This window comes from Pterocles gutturalis, unplaced genomic scaffold (genome assembly GCF_000699245.1).
Source record: "Pterocles gutturalis isolate BGI_N339 unplaced genomic scaffold, ASM69924v1 scaffold18675, whole genome shotgun sequence".
In the NCBI taxonomy this organism is placed as follows: Eukaryota; Metazoa; Chordata; class Aves; order Pterocliformes; family Pteroclidae; genus Pterocles; species Pterocles gutturalis.
In genome coordinates this window covers 42,757-60,396 of record NW_010143898.1, presented here as the reverse complement: position 1 = coordinate 60,396, position 17,640 = coordinate 42,757, and the positions used below count along the sequence as shown (strand labels likewise).

At 40.9% G+C, this 17,640-nt stretch overlaps 1 protein-coding gene across 1 annotated transcript in view; it reads right to left on the bottom strand.

Moving 5' to 3' along the window:
- Positions 1-8,973: 8,973 nt before the first annotated feature.
- Positions 8,974-17,640, bottom strand: part of TMEM163 (transmembrane protein 163) — a gene marked incomplete at its 5' end in the record, with an annotated part of 40,692 nt that continues 32,025 nt past the window's right edge. The window contains 3 exons of the mRNA XM_010084933.1: positions 8,974-10,110; positions 11,617-11,758; positions 16,140-16,251. Coding sequence (XP_010083235.1) covers positions 10,050-10,110; positions 11,617-11,758; positions 16,140-16,251 — 315 coding nt within the window. The remainder of the gene's footprint in view (positions 10,111-11,616; positions 11,759-16,139; positions 16,252-17,640) is intronic.

Sequence of the window (17,640 nt, the reverse complement as noted above, 5' to 3'; positions counted from 1 at the left end):
AAATTGAAGATCCAAATGAAAGTTTGTGAGGTGTTGTGTTTTCGCATAAAGATGTCTCTACAGGGAAGTGCACAGGATGATTCCTGGTGCTACCACAAGAATACAGTCCTTTTATGACACCTGAATTTACAGCTCTCGGTGGGGAAGGGAACTCTGGATATTCAGTGTATTGCAGATGTTTTTCTTTTTAATGCTACTACTTTTCTGCAAGAAGAATATTTTGCAAAATAGCTGCTGATCAGGTTTCAGTTGGCGATCGCAGAACAGGGTTACGGACAGAGCCAGGACTCTGCATCTTCCCCGCTCAGCTCCGCTCCCAGCTACTTCTGCCAGCTGTCACAACGTGCTTATTGAGAAACATTCAGACTTGCTGGAAGTTTCTGTTGATATCAGCCACAAATCAGGTTGTTAGCTGATGTCTTCTCACTTAATCATGTTGCACTGCTAGCCTTCAATATCCTAATCCGTGTCCTTGGTTTATCGTTGATATAAAAGACCTGCCCTCCCCTCTCAAAAATTAGTGGCTCGTCTAAGTTACAAAGATGATTTACGAGTTTGCAGCACTTTTCATATAAACAAAATCCAGATTGCTTTCTCAGGTATGTATTTTGCTCATAGTGCATTTCGGGTCCAGGTTTTGCTAGTAAAATAAATTAAATGGGATGAATCAGGCTGGATACAATTTCATCTAAGTCTAATTAACTTCATGACTCCCTCTGGCTTCAGTGATAGCAGAACTCCTCCTCCATTAATTTTTCTTCAAATTAAAAAAGCAGCTCTCCCTTTTTAATAAATACAGAGCACTGTATCTTACAAGATAGAGACCAAACACTTGCAGGTTCTATTGTACACATATCAGCAACCAGTTTTGCCTGAGGTTACACCATATATCATGTCTGACTAAGTTGATGCTACTTCTTATCAAAGTATCAGCTGAAAACTCGCTTCAATAGCTGTTCAATCTATAGTTTGGAGCTGGAGGAGTGGGGTGTTTGTTGTGGTGTTGTTTGGGGTTTTTTTAAGAGACTATTAGTTTCTAATTTCAGTCTTCTTTCCAGGGGTGCTAACATTTTGGCACAGCTGTTTCTTTGTGATGTTTGCCCTACAGCTGCTATGCCTTTGACTTTTGACTTGTGATCTCTTTCCATTTGTAGTTCTCCTGTGGTCCCGTTGTTTGAGGGACCACTGTAAAGTTGCGGAGAACGATGCACTGACAGCTGTATGCTTTTGTTCAGGCTGAAAAGCCAGGGACAGATGAGATACGCTTTAATAATATTGCTGTAAATGTAACAACCAAACATACTGTTTTGTGGGCAGTGACTTAAATCTTGTCTTCATATTTTTAAGCAGCTCTATAGGTTTTTTCTAAATTAGTTTGTAAGTTCCAAATGTTGTATTTGAATGGAATGTGTAAACAGCAAACTCCGTGTATCTAGTGTAAGACGTTTACTGTAGGAATGTGTTGAAAATACAAGAGGCTGAACCCCAGAATGCCTCAGATGTGAGGCATCATTTGTGATCTTCCTTACAGTGAAAAATAACAAAATGCAACTGTTGCCAGTGTGTCTGGCTTTTATAGGTGTCATCTTTATGTATTTGTATCATTAAAACCAATAGTGTGTTTTAATTCAGCAGGCCTCTCCCAACAGCACCAAGCCAACTCTTTATTAAATGGGTAAATAAAATCAGGTTCTCTGAGTTTTGATAAAATGAATAAGAACTCTGCCTTCCACACACAAAAACTGCTTTAAAGATATCCAGTTGTAATCAAGTGAATAATGCCCTTCTCTCTGCTGGGAAGATTGGTGCAGGTGCTGTTTAACCCAGGTGGGCGATGCATGGGAACAGAATTTGTCACCTTGTGTAAGGACCCTGCTGTCCTCACGTTTCACAGCAATGAGAACACGCGGCTGCTTCTCTGTACAGGAAAATCCCTCTGTGTTGCACTGCAGTGTTGTACTTGCAAATAGCAGCGGCAGGTCAGTGCTGCTCCACTCGTGGCCGGCCACGTGGTCGAGGCTCAGTCCTGCAGGAGCCAGCAGAATGCTCGCCTTTACGGGGAGCTCCGGCATTTACTGGAGCCATCCAGGCACTTGGCAAAGTGCACACAACATGTCCTGGCTCAGATTCCAGCAGCTGCAAAGTAGTTTGAAGTATCAAATAGGTACACGATCAATCAAGTTAAATTGCTGTCTGAAGGCAGGTAATTTTAACAGGGTCATACCCAGAATTAGTTTGATACATTCATTAACAGGGCTGTTGCAGTACGGTGACAGTAAAAATAATTTTTAAGAAGTCATGGTTTTATTTGGTTTCACAAAGGAATGCAGCAGAGGAGGAGGAAATAGCAGTTTTTACCCAAGGAAAAAAAAGAATAAATTTTAGGAGAAAAGTAACCCTGAAGATTCAAAGAGAGCTAAAAGAAAAATATACAGGAATATTTACAAAGCTAATTTGAGCTTGGAGAAGTTGATCCCCCTGAGCTTGCCAGGCTGACCGCTGCGGGGAGACCCTCCAGAGGGGAACTGGGGGCAGCTCCTTGGCCTCTGGGCTGAAACATTCTCTGGAGGAGTCTCTCTGCCCATGGGTGAAGGAGGCCAAATAATAATCCCTGTTGCACTGTAAATTGGAAAAAAAAAACCCACCTCCTGAAATCTGTAAAAATAAAATGATTACTGCTTTTTGCAGATAATAATTTGGAGTCAAGGGGAGTTTTTATACGTCCATGAGAACTTCAGGGTCAGGCTGGTACTATATGCATTTGGTTTGGATTCTCTTGGAAAAGGTTGATCCTTTGTTTTGTTTAAATGGTTGTGTTCCACTATATTATGTTCAAGCAGTTTGATTCAGAAAGAACAGAACAGAGTGGTTCAAATACTGTCAAGTTACTGGGGTTCAACAGGATGGGAGTTTTTAATTATTTTCTTTTTTTTTTTTTTTTTTTAGAAAAGTAAATGTCTATACTTTAATGGCATAGAAAAATGCTTTGTTTTCACTGTTGTAGAAAAAAACTAGGGAGAACTTTATTTTTCAATAAACCTTTTTCTTGTGTGATTTGGATTCATGATTGCTTTGTGCTTAAATGGGGAGCCTGTGAGCTGCCATTCAGCCAAAAATGCATTTGTGTGCTTATCCTTGCAATTCTGCAGCTGGGCATTTCTGCTGCTGGCCCACCTCTTCCAAGGTAAATCATTGCGTGAGGAGTCCCATCTGCCCACATCTCGACCATATGAACAACAGGCAAGTAGTTATTTTTTTGCCTTATTTTATTTTAAACCCAAGTTGGATAATGGATAAAATCAAGCCTCCGTTTAGGAGGGCAGGTTTTGCCACAGCTGTACTTAGGAATCGTTGATTTCCCAGAAATTTGCAGCACACAAGGAAGACTGCGGAACTGCACAGTGGGATGCGGATATATGAGACGTACTGGTGCAATCACGATGGAGTTCGGAAACGGAAGCGACGTTGTGGTAAAAGAACAGCTTTAGAGAGTGTTGTCTTTCAAGATCCAAGTTTAAACACAAAGAGCCTGGGTGGCTTATGAAAGCCTAACATATGGAAGCGTGAAACTTTGGCCCGCGAGCCTGCACTGCTGCACTCAGTGTCACTCCCACGCCGGGCTGAGGTTTCGGCAGCTGAGAACAGCTGGTGCTGCAGGAGCCGCCACCTGAGACCTGCCTCAGAAAGTCTCTGCCAAAATCATCTGAGAGACGGGAACTTGTGTCTTAGGGGGAGTGGAGCGTGCTTGCAGTGCACGGGATGGGTGCCACGTTAAATCACCTTGGAGGGTGTTAACAGATGGATCACAAAAGACACGATATCAGTGTCCACACAGCAAAGCTTCTCATGTGGAACTGTCAGTTCAGCTGCCCCCAGGCTCTTTCTGCCCATCTCGTTTTTGTTAACCCAGGGAGATTGAGGGAAGGGTCCTTTGTTGTCAGCTTCTGCTAGGAATGTGGAGAGGCTTCGGTGGACGTGTCCAAGAGTAATACAACAATTAATGTGGGAGCAGTATTCAGTAGTAAAATTAATAGTAAAAAAAACCAACCAACCGGCAGAGCAAACTATAGACAAGCTCTAATCATCTGCTCAAAAAATGTCCACTTGTAACATAGTTGCTATCTACTTATAAAAAGTACACTGGAGAGAAGCAACCGCTCACTCTTACAACCAATGCCTTTTTCCAAGTTTGTTGTATTGTTTGTGTTTTGTTGTTTGTTTTTTTTTTCTTTTCAAATGTGGCCACACATAACTGAGTAATGTAAAATCAGAATAGTACAAAGTCAGTAACTATGTGCTCGGGATCCTTTGTATTTCCTATCCCCATTAATGACACGCAGCGCTGGTAAGCAATAGCATAAATAAAAATGTCAAACTAGAGTAGGAAGGTGAAGCACCTGCAGGCTGGGAGAGGGTTTGTGACTTGGTTTGGATATCCAGCTGCACAATCTATTCACTAACCAGGACTAGGGAGTTTAGGGCATGATGACTACACGTGGTGGTGTTCTGCTGTGCTTTGCTGGCTGTGCTTCTGCAAGAGCCTTCTATAACTGCTTCAGTGAGGTGCAGTACGTGAATAGCCTTCACCAATTGCCCCCTTTTATGGGTATTTCCTTGGCCTGCTTAACCTCAGATTAACATAAGTGAAAATGTTGGTTCTGTGTTGCTATTCAACATACCACAATTCCCAAATCTTTCCTAACATCAGAATGAATTAGTGGAGGACATTGCTCATTCGGTCCCTTGTTCTGGTTATTTTTGGAATTGTTGTCCTTCCTGTTTCATTCCCCTAATTATTGTTCAGCTTTGACATTTATAGGGAGACAGCTGTAAAATGGTGAGCAGCTAGAGTTAGATGTGGGCTGTGTTGCAGTCACATAATGGGAAAAAAAAAAATGAAAATTGGAACTTGGAATGAAAAAACACACAGGCCATGCAGCTGTATTGGAAAGATCATTGCAGGAGCTTAAGTACTTCAGCTCTCACACACTTAGACCGGGATCAGTCAAACTCCATCTGGTAGAGAGTCCACAGATGGAAATATTTTGCCAGGACTTGTGCAGCTCGCAAAAGCCTCACCTCACACTGACACTTCACTGTGCAGGAGCCAGAGCACCCGAGTTTACTGCCTTACAATGCCCCCTATTTATGTTTGTGCTTGTCAGGTATGAGCCCTTGGTGTTTCAGCAAGTAATAACTGTTGCTCGCAATGCAAGTAATCTGTACAGCAGATAAAAGTAAAAGCTGCTCCATCACTAGAGACCCCCTCTTAGCTTTAATTTCCTCCCCCCCTGCATAGGAGGGAGGAATCGATGTGGTTTGCCCAAGGCTGTGCTGCAGCCCTTGTATGCTGGCCCTTGATGGGCCAGCCCCTGTAAAAGGAGGTTGGTATTCCCTGGGACTTGGCAATTTTAGAATAGGTCTTGCTCTGTTTGGGGGCAAAGGGTGACAATCATGTAAGGTCTGTGTCACCAACAAGTGAGTTCAGAAGAATATTGGGGTTGGTGGCAACAATGTTATCTGGCAAAATAGGATGTTTCCTAGTTACTTGCTAAACTAACACAGAAAAGATTAGCCCTTCTGGGCAGGCTTTGGATAAAACGTACTTTTAGACTCCCTGCATCTGAGTGTTTTGCACACTGAGTTCTCCTGATCTGCTCTCACCTGCTCCCCGTGAGCCAGCTGGAGGCTGCCAGAGGAGCAGCTGTGCTGACCAGAGCGAGCAGCACCAAACAGGTAAAATTCCAGGGTCATTCAGTGCTGCCTCAAATACCGATCTTGTGGCTGAAAGGAAAACACCAGCTCCCAAACGCGGGAGGAAGAGGAGGGGGAACGATCCCAGGGTTGTCTGCTATTTGATTTAATTAGGCTCTCCATTGCATAACCTGGACCCACGTGCCAGGCCGCAGGAATGTGTTTTTGTGTGCTCCTCCTGCTTAGTTACTGGTACTGGATAAACAGCCACGGGGGCGGTGATGTGCTTTGTCACAGCACCACTTGGTGGCAGCGCACCTCACACAGACTAGCAGCACTCTCAGCACTACTGGGGAGAAATTACAGGTGCTGTGAGCACAGCAGAACGCTTTCCTACCTGCAGGCTCTGGATGAAGCGTCTACACAAGTCCACGCACCCCAGGGATAATCTCTGGTCCAGCAGCTTCAGCGTTTCCTTATCCCTGCTGCTGCAGAGGCAGCTTGCTGCTGTCACAGCCTTCTGTTTGCTGCTGCATCCTCAGAGCCTTCAAAAGAAAACGGGTAGTAAAGACATCTCTTGAGTAGAAATTTGACTATCTAGGTTGGGAACAAAAATTCCTGCTTCGTGTAGTATTAAGGCTTAATGTTTGTCTCGTGACCTGAGCTGGCCCACCAAAAAAGGATGCCAGCAATGTCCCCAGGCAGCTGGGACAGCAGCAATGCAGATGGTATTAGCAGCAAGGAACGAACTCTGTGGCACATTCCCAGATGCAGATATACCTAGAGCTGAATTTGCCCACGTCTGAGACACTTCTTGACTGGGGTCTTTGCTTCAGGTCCACTTCTGGAACATCTTTTTCAGCAAGGAGCTTCTTTTGAGGCTCCATTTTTCCACTGTGGAGAAAAAGTAAAAAAATTTTCTACAAGCAAAATGGGACTAAATCAGCAAGGGGTGTTGGTCTGGTGATTTCTTGATGACAATTTGGGTTCAAAAAATCTGGCTTTTAGCTAGAAATGGAACCTTATAATTTTCCATTGTTAAAATACACCTTAGTCCTACCTGGTTCATGTGGGGCATGGCTTGGGATCCAAGACTGCAGCTTGTGTAATCCTTACTGTGAGAGTTTTTCATAGCTTCCTTCTCTGCTGAACAACATAGCCAAATTCAAAGCATCTGCTCAGATTTGTAGTCACTTTCAGGGATTCATTTGCAATTCTGAGTTTGGCCAGTCTTTAGTAAGTGTCAGTTTGCAGTCTCTGTACTGGCCAGCGCTGTTCCTTCTATGAACACCAAAGCTCCTTCCTTGTGTCTCGTGCACAACAAAGAGCATTTGGCAGTGCTGACAAGCTTCTGTGGCCTGTGATCATCAAACAAAGTATTATGTTGGCCAGCACCACATTTCAGGTGATTAGTGTGAGTGCTTTTGAGCTATTTTAGCTTCAGTTCCCTTAGCTGGAAGCACACTTGTTATCTCATAGTTAGAAAAATCAACTGGCACAGACATTTAATAAAGAAAACTAACATAGAAACTGCTACCTTTGAGGGTGGCTGGCTAGCACAGAGTGTCTCAGTAAATTGGATGAGCGGTTATTTTGTGTACCATACAAAGTCTCCCTGATGCTAGCTGGCTTTATCAGCAAGTATTTGCTTTCATTTCTAAGCATCATTATTTCCTGGTCTTTTTCCTTTTAAGTATCACAAGTATTTCAGTTATTTTCTTGTATTTACCTGCTAATATCAGAAATGCTTTGAAGCACCTGTGGTAACTGAAAAGTTTCTGCAATTGGTTTAACTTAATCTGATAAGAAAAAGTATGATTGTTTAACCACATCTCCTTTTCAAAGGCTACGCAGCCAGAGCCTGTACTTACAAACATCCTCTAAGAGCATTCCGGAGTTCCAGAAAGTGTGAAACTTCATTTACTCGGTGTTTAGCTTTGTTTCATGTCTGAACACATCTGCATCGTCCTGTGCTCCCACTTACATTCAGCATTTTAACAGAATTATTCAGTGTTTGAGCTGGGTGTTGGTTTGCATGGCCTACATACTTTCTCAATGGTCTCGGACTTCTGTGTTGCAAAGGTTACATCAGGAGTTGAGTATCTTGCCACAACCAATTACACCTTCTCGCTCTCCTTCAGAAGCAGTTGGCGCTGGCCTCTGCTACAAACCGGTTGCTAGAGCACGTGGCCCTGCAGAGCAGCACCTTTAGTAGTTCCCAAGTGTCATTCTCACAACTAGCAAAGGGACTGGAGAAGTAATAAAGCCCCTGGAGAGTCAGAAGAGGGTAAACAGTACTAATAAACCTGACAAAACCATGGAGTGTCTAATATAGCTGTGCTCAGGCTCTGGTTCTGTGAACCTGAGGCTGAAGGTGCTTGACAAAAGCAGCAGGGAAACCTCTGTTCCACAGCTCACTTCATGGAACTATGAGTTAGAGAAGAAGCATAATGGGAAAACACCAGGACTAAGCAAAAGCATAAGAAATTAGGAACTCGTGTAGGAAGAAAGGGTCTTGGGGTGGTATTTGACATTTAAAAATCTACCTGTGATGAGTACAGTGACAACGCCTATACTTTACAATCCTTCTGGAGTCCTTGCTGAACGCATTTGTGAGGTAGCTCCTTTGCCTTGTCAAGCGTTGTACTTTACTTGCAGCTTACTGCTGAGTGACATGATGGTCTGTAACATCATCCTGCGACAGCAAGGCACAAGAAGCATCAGCACCGATAGCAACAATATTATTAAGTTTGCATACAAATATTTATACAAACTTAATTGATCCAAAATATGTGGAAACAAACTATAGCAGCAGAACAAAATTCATTTTGCTGTAAATAATTTTCTGTTTCAAGCGGAACTGAGTGTCATCTCTCCAATATTGTCCACCTCATATAGGCACTGTCACATCAGTAAAACCTTTGGGTGGCTTCTTCCTACACATATCATTTGGAGTTGGCTCGTTAAGGATCTGGTTGAGAACTTGCTAAGTGACATATGCTGGGAAATATGGTTTTACCATCACAAGGCACCAAAAAAAAAAAAAAAATTGTGTCCCCACAGTACCTCAGTCACCGAACAGTCTAATCAATCATCCATCTCCTCTAGTTTACGTAGTCTATTGGGCATTTCTAGCCACTTGGCTACTTACCGTAGTCCTATCTCAAACTCTACAGTGGACTGTCTATTTTTTTATCCATCTGTGATAAACAGAAGCAACAATACTGGTTCTGTGTTGTGAAAACCAACCTGGAACATATAAAATAAGGAGAAAATGGATATAGCCAGAGAATCCAGTTTAATAGGCTGCTATACAGGAAGACTTTGTTCTATGATACATTCTGGAAATATTTTTCAAATGTTACTTACAGATACTGTATAAAATAGATACCAGTTTTATTGATTATACATCAAGATTCTTTGATAATTTAACTTGCTATTAAGTAATATAGAAGATGTGTGATGGAAGGTGAGCAACACTTTACAGGACAATCTAAATCTAATCAATAGATCTGTATCTCACCACCAGATTGAGCCATTGCTGCTCCATCATCAGACTACAGAGCAACCACAAAGTCACGCACGCTGGTACATCTGAGTATAGCATAATAGAAGATGAAAATCCCACTCCTCAAGCAGCTCCTCTTCCTTGCACGGCTTTTTGGCTTTGGTCTGTACAGTAATACTGTGTGTGCTTGTTTGGTCCATGCAAAGCTGTGAACAGTGTCTCGTTAAGAAAAAACAGAATTTAAATTGAAGAGGTATAGTCTCAGTTAATTTAGGATTCAAATGAAGCATCTCTCTGATCACAGAAAGGTCTGTACCTGCTCTTTCTGTGCGTCTATTTGAAGCAGGGGAGGAAGTAGCTACTTCAGTGTTTTAAGCAACACAGCTCTTGGTGTCCAGACCCTACACAGGATACTCTGTTAGCCGAAGAGGTTAGCAGGGATTGTACTTCTGTTACAGCATGTGTTTGGGAAAATACAGGCCAGAGAAAAAAAAAAAAAGACAAGTTCTGAAACTGGCACTTCTTTACCCACAGGCTTATCACACCATTAAGAACACTTTCACTCTGGAATATACAACATGGCAGCTGGGTTAAAACTGCAAACTGCAAGTTCTCTATTGTCACGGAATCAAGAGCATACTTGAAAAAAAAAATGCTGCAGTTTCGCTGAATTGCAAGCAGTGTGCACATATGCCAGTTTTACAGAGAGATTTCCCATTAAAACAAACTTCAACAAAAACAGACCACGGGAAACAAACTGCATATTTAGTAAAATACCGTTGGCACCACTTGCCAAAATGTATGATGCTGTAGTTTTACAGTCCTTACAGAGGTGAGGGCATGATCTTCACTCAAACATTTCATAATGGCGCGTTTGCCTTACGCGGGGAATCATATCGATAAGCAACCTGCAGAGGAAAGCACAGGAGGGTCAATGCAGAGACACAGGAAAGCACTGGAACTGCGGTGTTCTCTTGACTTATAAATATTAATCTATTTTTTGAATCAAAAATAACTCAGATGTAGTAACAGCTTTATCTTGCTTTCTCCTGATCAGAATTCATTCCGCCCCACAATAAATTCTGCCCAGAAGGGAATGTAAAACAAACTGTGTGGAGAGGGGCTCTCTGTTAGGAAGCCTGGGTGCACTGAGGATCTGAAACACACGGCAGCGGTCACTTCGGGCTGGAGAAGCCACAGAGGGATTAGTGGAAAAGGGACATGGGACTGTTGTAGCAACCTGTTTCATAAACAGGCTGCTGTAAGAAGGTATCTAACAATAGAGGAGAATTGCAGTAGTTTCACAAACCGCAAAATGAGGTCAGTTGCCAAAAGAGAATTTAGTTTTATCCTTCATTAGCCTTTTTTTGTGTCTTGGTGACACAATGGCTGAGCACACTGTCGAGCAGACTGATGGCATGTATGCAGCATGAGTTTCAGTGGCTGTACAAGAGGTTTCTGATGCTGTTTGGTATGTTTCAATAAATACTTTTGTATGGATTTACTGCTACAGTTTTCCAGAACAGCTAGTTTTACAATGGAAATAGTGACTGTAGTGATTTTTCCAAGAATGCTATTCCCCATTAAAACGTTAATTTAATTTTCCAAGTTTAAAAAAAAAAAACACACAGCTTCCAGAGGATGGCTTACTGCAGCCCGGCCAAGGTCTGCTTCTCAACAGGCGTGATACCAATTAACTAAGATGTACTCCCCCTTTCTCTTATGGCAGAAAGGGGAATAAATGCAAAAATCTTAGACTTCATGCAGCAATGAAGCGCTTGTCAGAGCTTCATTTTATTTTTATTCTATTTCTGGTGTCATGAATCAAGAAAGCATCTCAAAATTCAACAGAAACAACATTTGAAACACAACTGGCTAACCTTCAGTTCAGAAGTTGCCATAAGGTAGGGCTAGGCTATAAATCACTAGCAAAGTCATTCTTGAAAGTTGGGCACCTTACCTCTAACCTATATTTTCTTTGGAAAAACAAAAACAAAACCAAACCAAAAACAAAAAAAAAAAAAAAAAAAAAAAAAACCAAAAAAAAAAAACAACCACCAGTGCTTTGAAATGTGCCATAAAAGCAGCATGGAGTGATTTTTTTTTTTTTCCTCCCCAGGATTTGTGGCTGTTTTTCAAATCTTTCGAAGCCTGTATTTGCAAATTCAGGTATACAAAAGTCTTCTAAAAATTATTCCAATTTCTTTTTAAGTCCTGGCTTCTTTCCAACTGATGTGAGACACACACATCTTTTATCCCTTTCCACACACTCTGCTTCTGTATTGGCAGCTAGTAAATTCCAGTGACTGATTTTACTGGAGTTATATAAGCCTTTAAGAGCTTTGGCTTATTAGATTAAACAGACAGCCCATCTGCTGTACATACTGAAATATCTGTTAGCAAGAGGTACTCACTTGATTCCATAGGCAAATATTGTAAGTCCAATTAAAACTCCTATACTGCCATCCAGAAACCAGACAGAAGAATTGTGTTTAAAAACTTCTGCACTAAGAAGGATGGAAAATCCCATTATTCCTCCTACAAGAGAGTTGAAACCTAGAAGGGGGAAAAAAAACAATTAAAAGAAGAACCAAATCTCAAGGAATTTGCTTTAACCATCTCGCCTAAGAAGCAGCAATCTGTAGGGAGACAAGGCATTGTTATACCAGTGCCACCAGAGAGGGCACAGAGCCCTGGGAGAGGTTACACAGCGGTGCCTACGTGCTCTTGCACTGCCTTAAGGTTCTTTCCCATGCGGTTAGCCAGAGGTCTCAGCCATGCTTCATTTCAACAAATCAAACACAGAACAGTTGGCATCTGACCAATGTTTAAGGACTCTGACACTTGTCCTGGCCAATATAAATAACATTAATTCCTGTACTGTTTGTCTTGATTTTGTCAGTCTGATTTTTTTGATTCTCTGTTTAGTTCCAGATCCCAGTTGTAGCTGCTCTTTATTTCATATGGGTCTCCCCTCTTGATGATAAATTTCCAAACAGCAGTATTCCTTCAAAATACTGGACCTGCTCCACATTAACTCTGACAGTCAAGCACTTACCTGTCTTGTACCTTATCCTCATGAATGAAGTGCCTTTGAGCAATAAAATAGTGTCTGGCTGGCTGCAGCCCTGAGTATGACTGCTGTAGCCCAGTTATCTTCCAAAGAACCTCTTCATAATACATGTGCCATTGCTGCATATGCAAATACCCCAATTAGACCTTCAAAAGCCCTAACCTTTAAGGGTACCCAAAGGCTCTCACTTTCTCTGAAAAATTGCAAACTGGAGTCCGGTATACCCAAGGACCTCATGAAAATAAAAATGGGTTTGCATGGTAACATTTCAAAGACCTTCTCTTGAAGCTTTGTACCCCGTTCCATGTATTTATGTACATGTATTTGACACTATAGCTTAAAGCTGCATACACCACTGAATGCATTAGGGAAGATATACAGGATAATCCTAGGAATATTTTCCATTATACCTTAGACATATCAAAGGAGCTTCCTATCTATTACTCACAATTTTTATGAACATCCTTTTAGATTCTTCTTTCTTTTTTAAACCCTTTCTCTTTGTCTCCAGGATTGTCCCTTCAAAACTCTCCCAGGGCTTTTGGAATAATTAATGCATTTTTCCTTCAACTCTTGATTGGTTAATTATTGGTTTGGGTTTTTTTAAGTCATTGCTTGTATTTATTTTTTTTTTTCCCCCAAAACTCCCTTTTTCTGATTTTTTTTCTCAATAACCCAAAAGCCATCAGTGTTGTTCTACAACAAAAAAATACACTGATAGTGCATTAATATGGTAGATACACATACTATTTAACCTAGTTAACAAATAAAAAAATCAAACTTGAAATATTCTATATTGCTTGGTGAGTCAGCTCTAGTCAGCTGCTGCTTACGGTACTTAGCCAGTTTTTTTTCCAATTCCCCGTGATTGCCAACAACCCCATACCTGACACTTAGTCCTGAACATCTCTTTTCATACAGACCTCTCACAGCCAGTCCTTACCTAAATCATGATGAGTCTTTCTGAAAGATGTGGCTAAAAATTGACCTTTCCTAGGTATCTCACGTAGCTGAAATACTTGTATAAGACGTTAAAATTGTGATTAAATTCACCAGATCCCTGTCAGTAGGTACTCAAATGCACAGGAAACCTGACATGGCAAAGCACATGTTAGCATGTCTGTGGCAGAATGGGGCATACAAAGGTTTGAGGCTTCCAGCCCTACAAATAAAAGGAGTTGGGTTTTTTTTTCACACTGTGGCAGTGCATGCACTAGAGTTAAACCAATATAGAACTATTATGCTGTCAACACTCTAGCCTAAAATCCTTTTTTATTGCCAGGCAGTATAACTTATACTGCTAATACATCTCAGTGAAACAGATTGTGTATATATAAAGAGCATCAAGTATAAATCAATTAACTACATATTTAAACCTGTGTTACTTCCACTGCTCCAGCTTAAGTCCGAATCCCTGAGTGTAGTATGCAAAAAGCAGCAATAATACATTTTCCTGATCTAAAAGCTACTTACAAAGGAAATTTTTTTCTCTTCCTGACTATCACTCAGTGAAACCTTTCTTTGCTGGCAGGAAATCATGAAATGGCTGCAGGTCTTACCCCAGACAGCATGTTCTGTGCATAAGGCTAGCACAGGAAAAAACAAGTGGCTAAATCTGGGAAGGAAACGGCTAGCTGAAACGTACAGGAAAATTGGCAGATATCACCTCACTGTCACGTATCTGCATTTGCCCTCTGAGATGTTACAAAATTCAAGATAGGAAATGGCTCATTCTAGCATCCAAAAGGCCATGAGCTTTTGCTATAAACAAATTGTACAAATAACGTTTTGCCTCATTAGGATTCATACATTTAGGGTTTAAAGTTATATTGTTGTCAAGCCCTACTCTAAACCAAAATTATTCTTTAAAAAAATCATTAATATAGGTTGACGTGTATGAGAGAGAATTTGCTGTTTTCAAAATAAATCTATTTTCCAGGAAGAAAAATGTATGTTCTTGTTACTCAAAACAGTTTGTTGGTCTACAGCCAATGATTGCAGGAGGTATATTAGCAGGAAACAGAAAACACTAAAAAAAGATATACAAGAGAGTGCTAAATCTGTCTCAGCTGCTGAATCACACTGTCTCCTCCTGATTGTTAATAAATCAAGTAGATATGTAAATATATGTTGTGAAAGAAGATATTTAACCACACATGGTAAGATCAGGCTCCTACATTTTCTAAAGTAGTTGTAAAGGAGAGAAAAGAGAGATAAAAAACAGATCAAGGTAATTGTATACTTTATTCCCTAATTTTTTTAATTAAAAAAATGAGCAATCTCCAGCTCAGAAGCAATATAATTAGTTCCAGGATGTAATTATGAAGGAAGAGATTTCTGTGCCATACAGGAGACCAATTCAGAGTTATTCAGGAATTTTTCAGCTACTATTTTGTCTGAAAAAAATACTCTCTTTTAAAAAAATAGCTACATGTTTTTAAAGGGAGAATTAACCATTTGCCTGCCTAGACCCAGTTCTGAAACAGTCAGCGTGTCCCGCTCACACTCTGCCAGTGAAGGCAGTCAGCCTCACTGGTCTGCAGCTCCCAGGATCCCTTCCTGAATCCTTTTTGCAGGTTGGAGATCTTTTTGTTTCAAAATGTCTAGGGTGGCAGAGTCCATAGTGAAGAATAAGTTCACTGGACAGCATGGTCTCTAGGGAGAGAATCACAACTGCAGGGAGGCAGTAGCTTAGTTGTAACCTCTGCACTGCTGTTTTGACTCCTTTTTTTCTTATTTTGTATTTAAAATACAAATACTCATGAAGTATTTATTTAAGTGGGATGATATAAAATACAAATTCTTGTGTTATCACCAAAAAAATGCTGAATATGTTTAAATTACTTAAAATAAAGCAATTGTATGTATCCCTAGAGTAAGCTGAAAATTTAATTTCCTTAAAGTGAAATCTTTAGTGGAGTAAAATAATTTATGTACCACAATCCATGAATCATTAACAACCTACCATGTATGTTTACAGAGCATTTCAAACTGTCCTGTGCTTGCAGATAAAATATGGTAGATATCTGTAGGGTGCTGTGAAATCTCCACCATCACTGTGGCCTCACTTGTTTGCAGAGTAGATCCCTGGGGCTCTCTGAAGATGCACAAGCTTGAGCCTTGACAGTAAGAGATGTCCATGAACCTACCTTTAAACAAACCTTTAAACCCACCTGAGCCAACAGAGCAGTAGCAGTGAGGTCTTGTAAGGATATAGTGGACGAGATTCACCTTGTGCCAAGCTCCTGCAGGGCCACAGGAGTGTGGGGCAGCAGGCAGGCAAAGGCTCTGTTTTACAGATCCAATGCTCCACCAGCTCTACGGAGCAAGTGGCAGGAAAAGCACTATGGTAGCAAATTACATCTACAGGGGGTAGGTATGAGTGATGGTTGTGATTCCCACTTGAGGCAGGGAGGTGTTTTCTGCAATGGACTTGCTTTGTTTTAACTGTAGGGATGAAATTGTTTACCAGCCATAAGTAGTCAGGATAGATGACTTAACCAAAGCTATACAAACTGCTGTCATATCCCCTCTCTGTAGTCTAACCTCTGAGTTACACACAGCTAATTTGTTATATGCTCTATCTCTAACACTATTATTACTTATTATCCACGTATTAACTGTTTGACTTCCACCAGGCATGCCCATTTGAGCTGAGGTATCTTTGTAAGAGGCTAGTGATACCACAGACTGTTCTGGGGTTTTGTTTTGGATTTTTGTTGGTTTTTTTTTTCCATTTCCCAGTGGCCTTCTTGTTTCAATGTTCTTTCACAGTACTCTCATGTGGGAGTCACTTGTATTCTCTGTGTCTACAACATTCCCTGGAAGAGTCTATCAATGAAGCAAGATAAACTTCACACTCACCATCGGTTATCAGCGCTCTGCTTGTAAGGACCTTTCCCAGCATAAATTTGATTACTGCCAAGACAGTGCAAAGGATTCCACTTAAAACGGAGACACTATACAGAAAATCATCCTGAAATAAAAGATGTCAGACATTAGTATATCTTCTGGTCATGCCCCATATATTAAATGACAAATAGCACTAGTTATTGTGCAACCATTTGTGCCAGAGAAGTATACAACCTCAGAAAAAGATTTCCTGAGTTATGACTTTCACTACAGCTGGTGCTTATTTTGCTTATATTGCCATCTGTAATTGGTTTTGCAAACGTAACTAATGACAGTTCCAAGCAACAAATTTTGAATTCACCCAAACTCCTCAGAATCAGAAGGTTACATACCTGCAGGGCTGACTGCAGTCTGCCTACTAATCTAGTGTCTAATGCAACCAGTAATGAAGCCCCCACATGCAGGATAAAGGCTTGAGAGTAGAACCCCACTTACCAGACCTTTGCTGATTCTTTAGTGTGAGAAACAACCATCTAATATTGCTTTCTGATTCTGCACTTGCTTTGGTTTTGTTTCATTTCCTTTTTCTAAGGTCAAGTCTGGTCCAAGCTACATCCATAAGAGTTTTTATATTGATGTGTGAAGTCAGGTTTAGCTCTTTCTTTTGCTTTTTAGCAAATTTTCCATGGACTTTCATTTCACATCCACAGAAATATCCACATTGCTGAATTTGAATGTATAACACAGGCTCCCTATGCTCCCTCAGCAGAAAGCTGTGTGCCTGTGGAGGGCAAAGAGTATCTAATTGCTTAGCATACATTCTTTAACAGGTGTCTGAGAGGCACTCACCTCTTTCTCCTGCCTATTTTGTGTTTGGTTGGGGTGGGAGGAAACACTTGTGGGCACCGAAACACCAGCATTGCAATAAGGTGCCTAAAGGGAGCCCCTGTGCCTTCTCCCCCCCTGGAGGTCCACGAGCCCATGGGCTAGGCAGAGAAACACAAGCGAGCTCTTTGCATGCTTGCCTGCCAGCTAACCACAGAGCTTTGAAATAGATTAATAGACTATTGCTCTTAGATTAATTTATTGCTCTTAATAGAAGCTGTTGTAACATCAATAGAAATAAAGGAAATAGTAAGAAGGTTGTTTTTTTTTTTTTAATAAATCTGCAGGTCTAAGTGGGCCAGTGCCATTGGGACCTTGTTACTGATTAAAACAGTCTGGCAAAAATCCCTGTTGATAGTAAATACTGTCATGATGATTCATCGTCAGCTCCATCCATTTTCATTATTTTAGCTGACATTCAAAACCCAAAGAAATCAAAAAATGGTTTTGAAAGCTGCTTAAGAAGATACTGGGAATTAGATTGCTGGTATAATGTACTCACATCCCTAAACAAATCATTCAATATATTTTTACACAATTTTTTATGTCACATAATTTTCAAAGTCTACTTCATTCAGTCTCAGTCATGAGCTCATTCTCTCTAGTCCTGGTACAATATTGAATATTA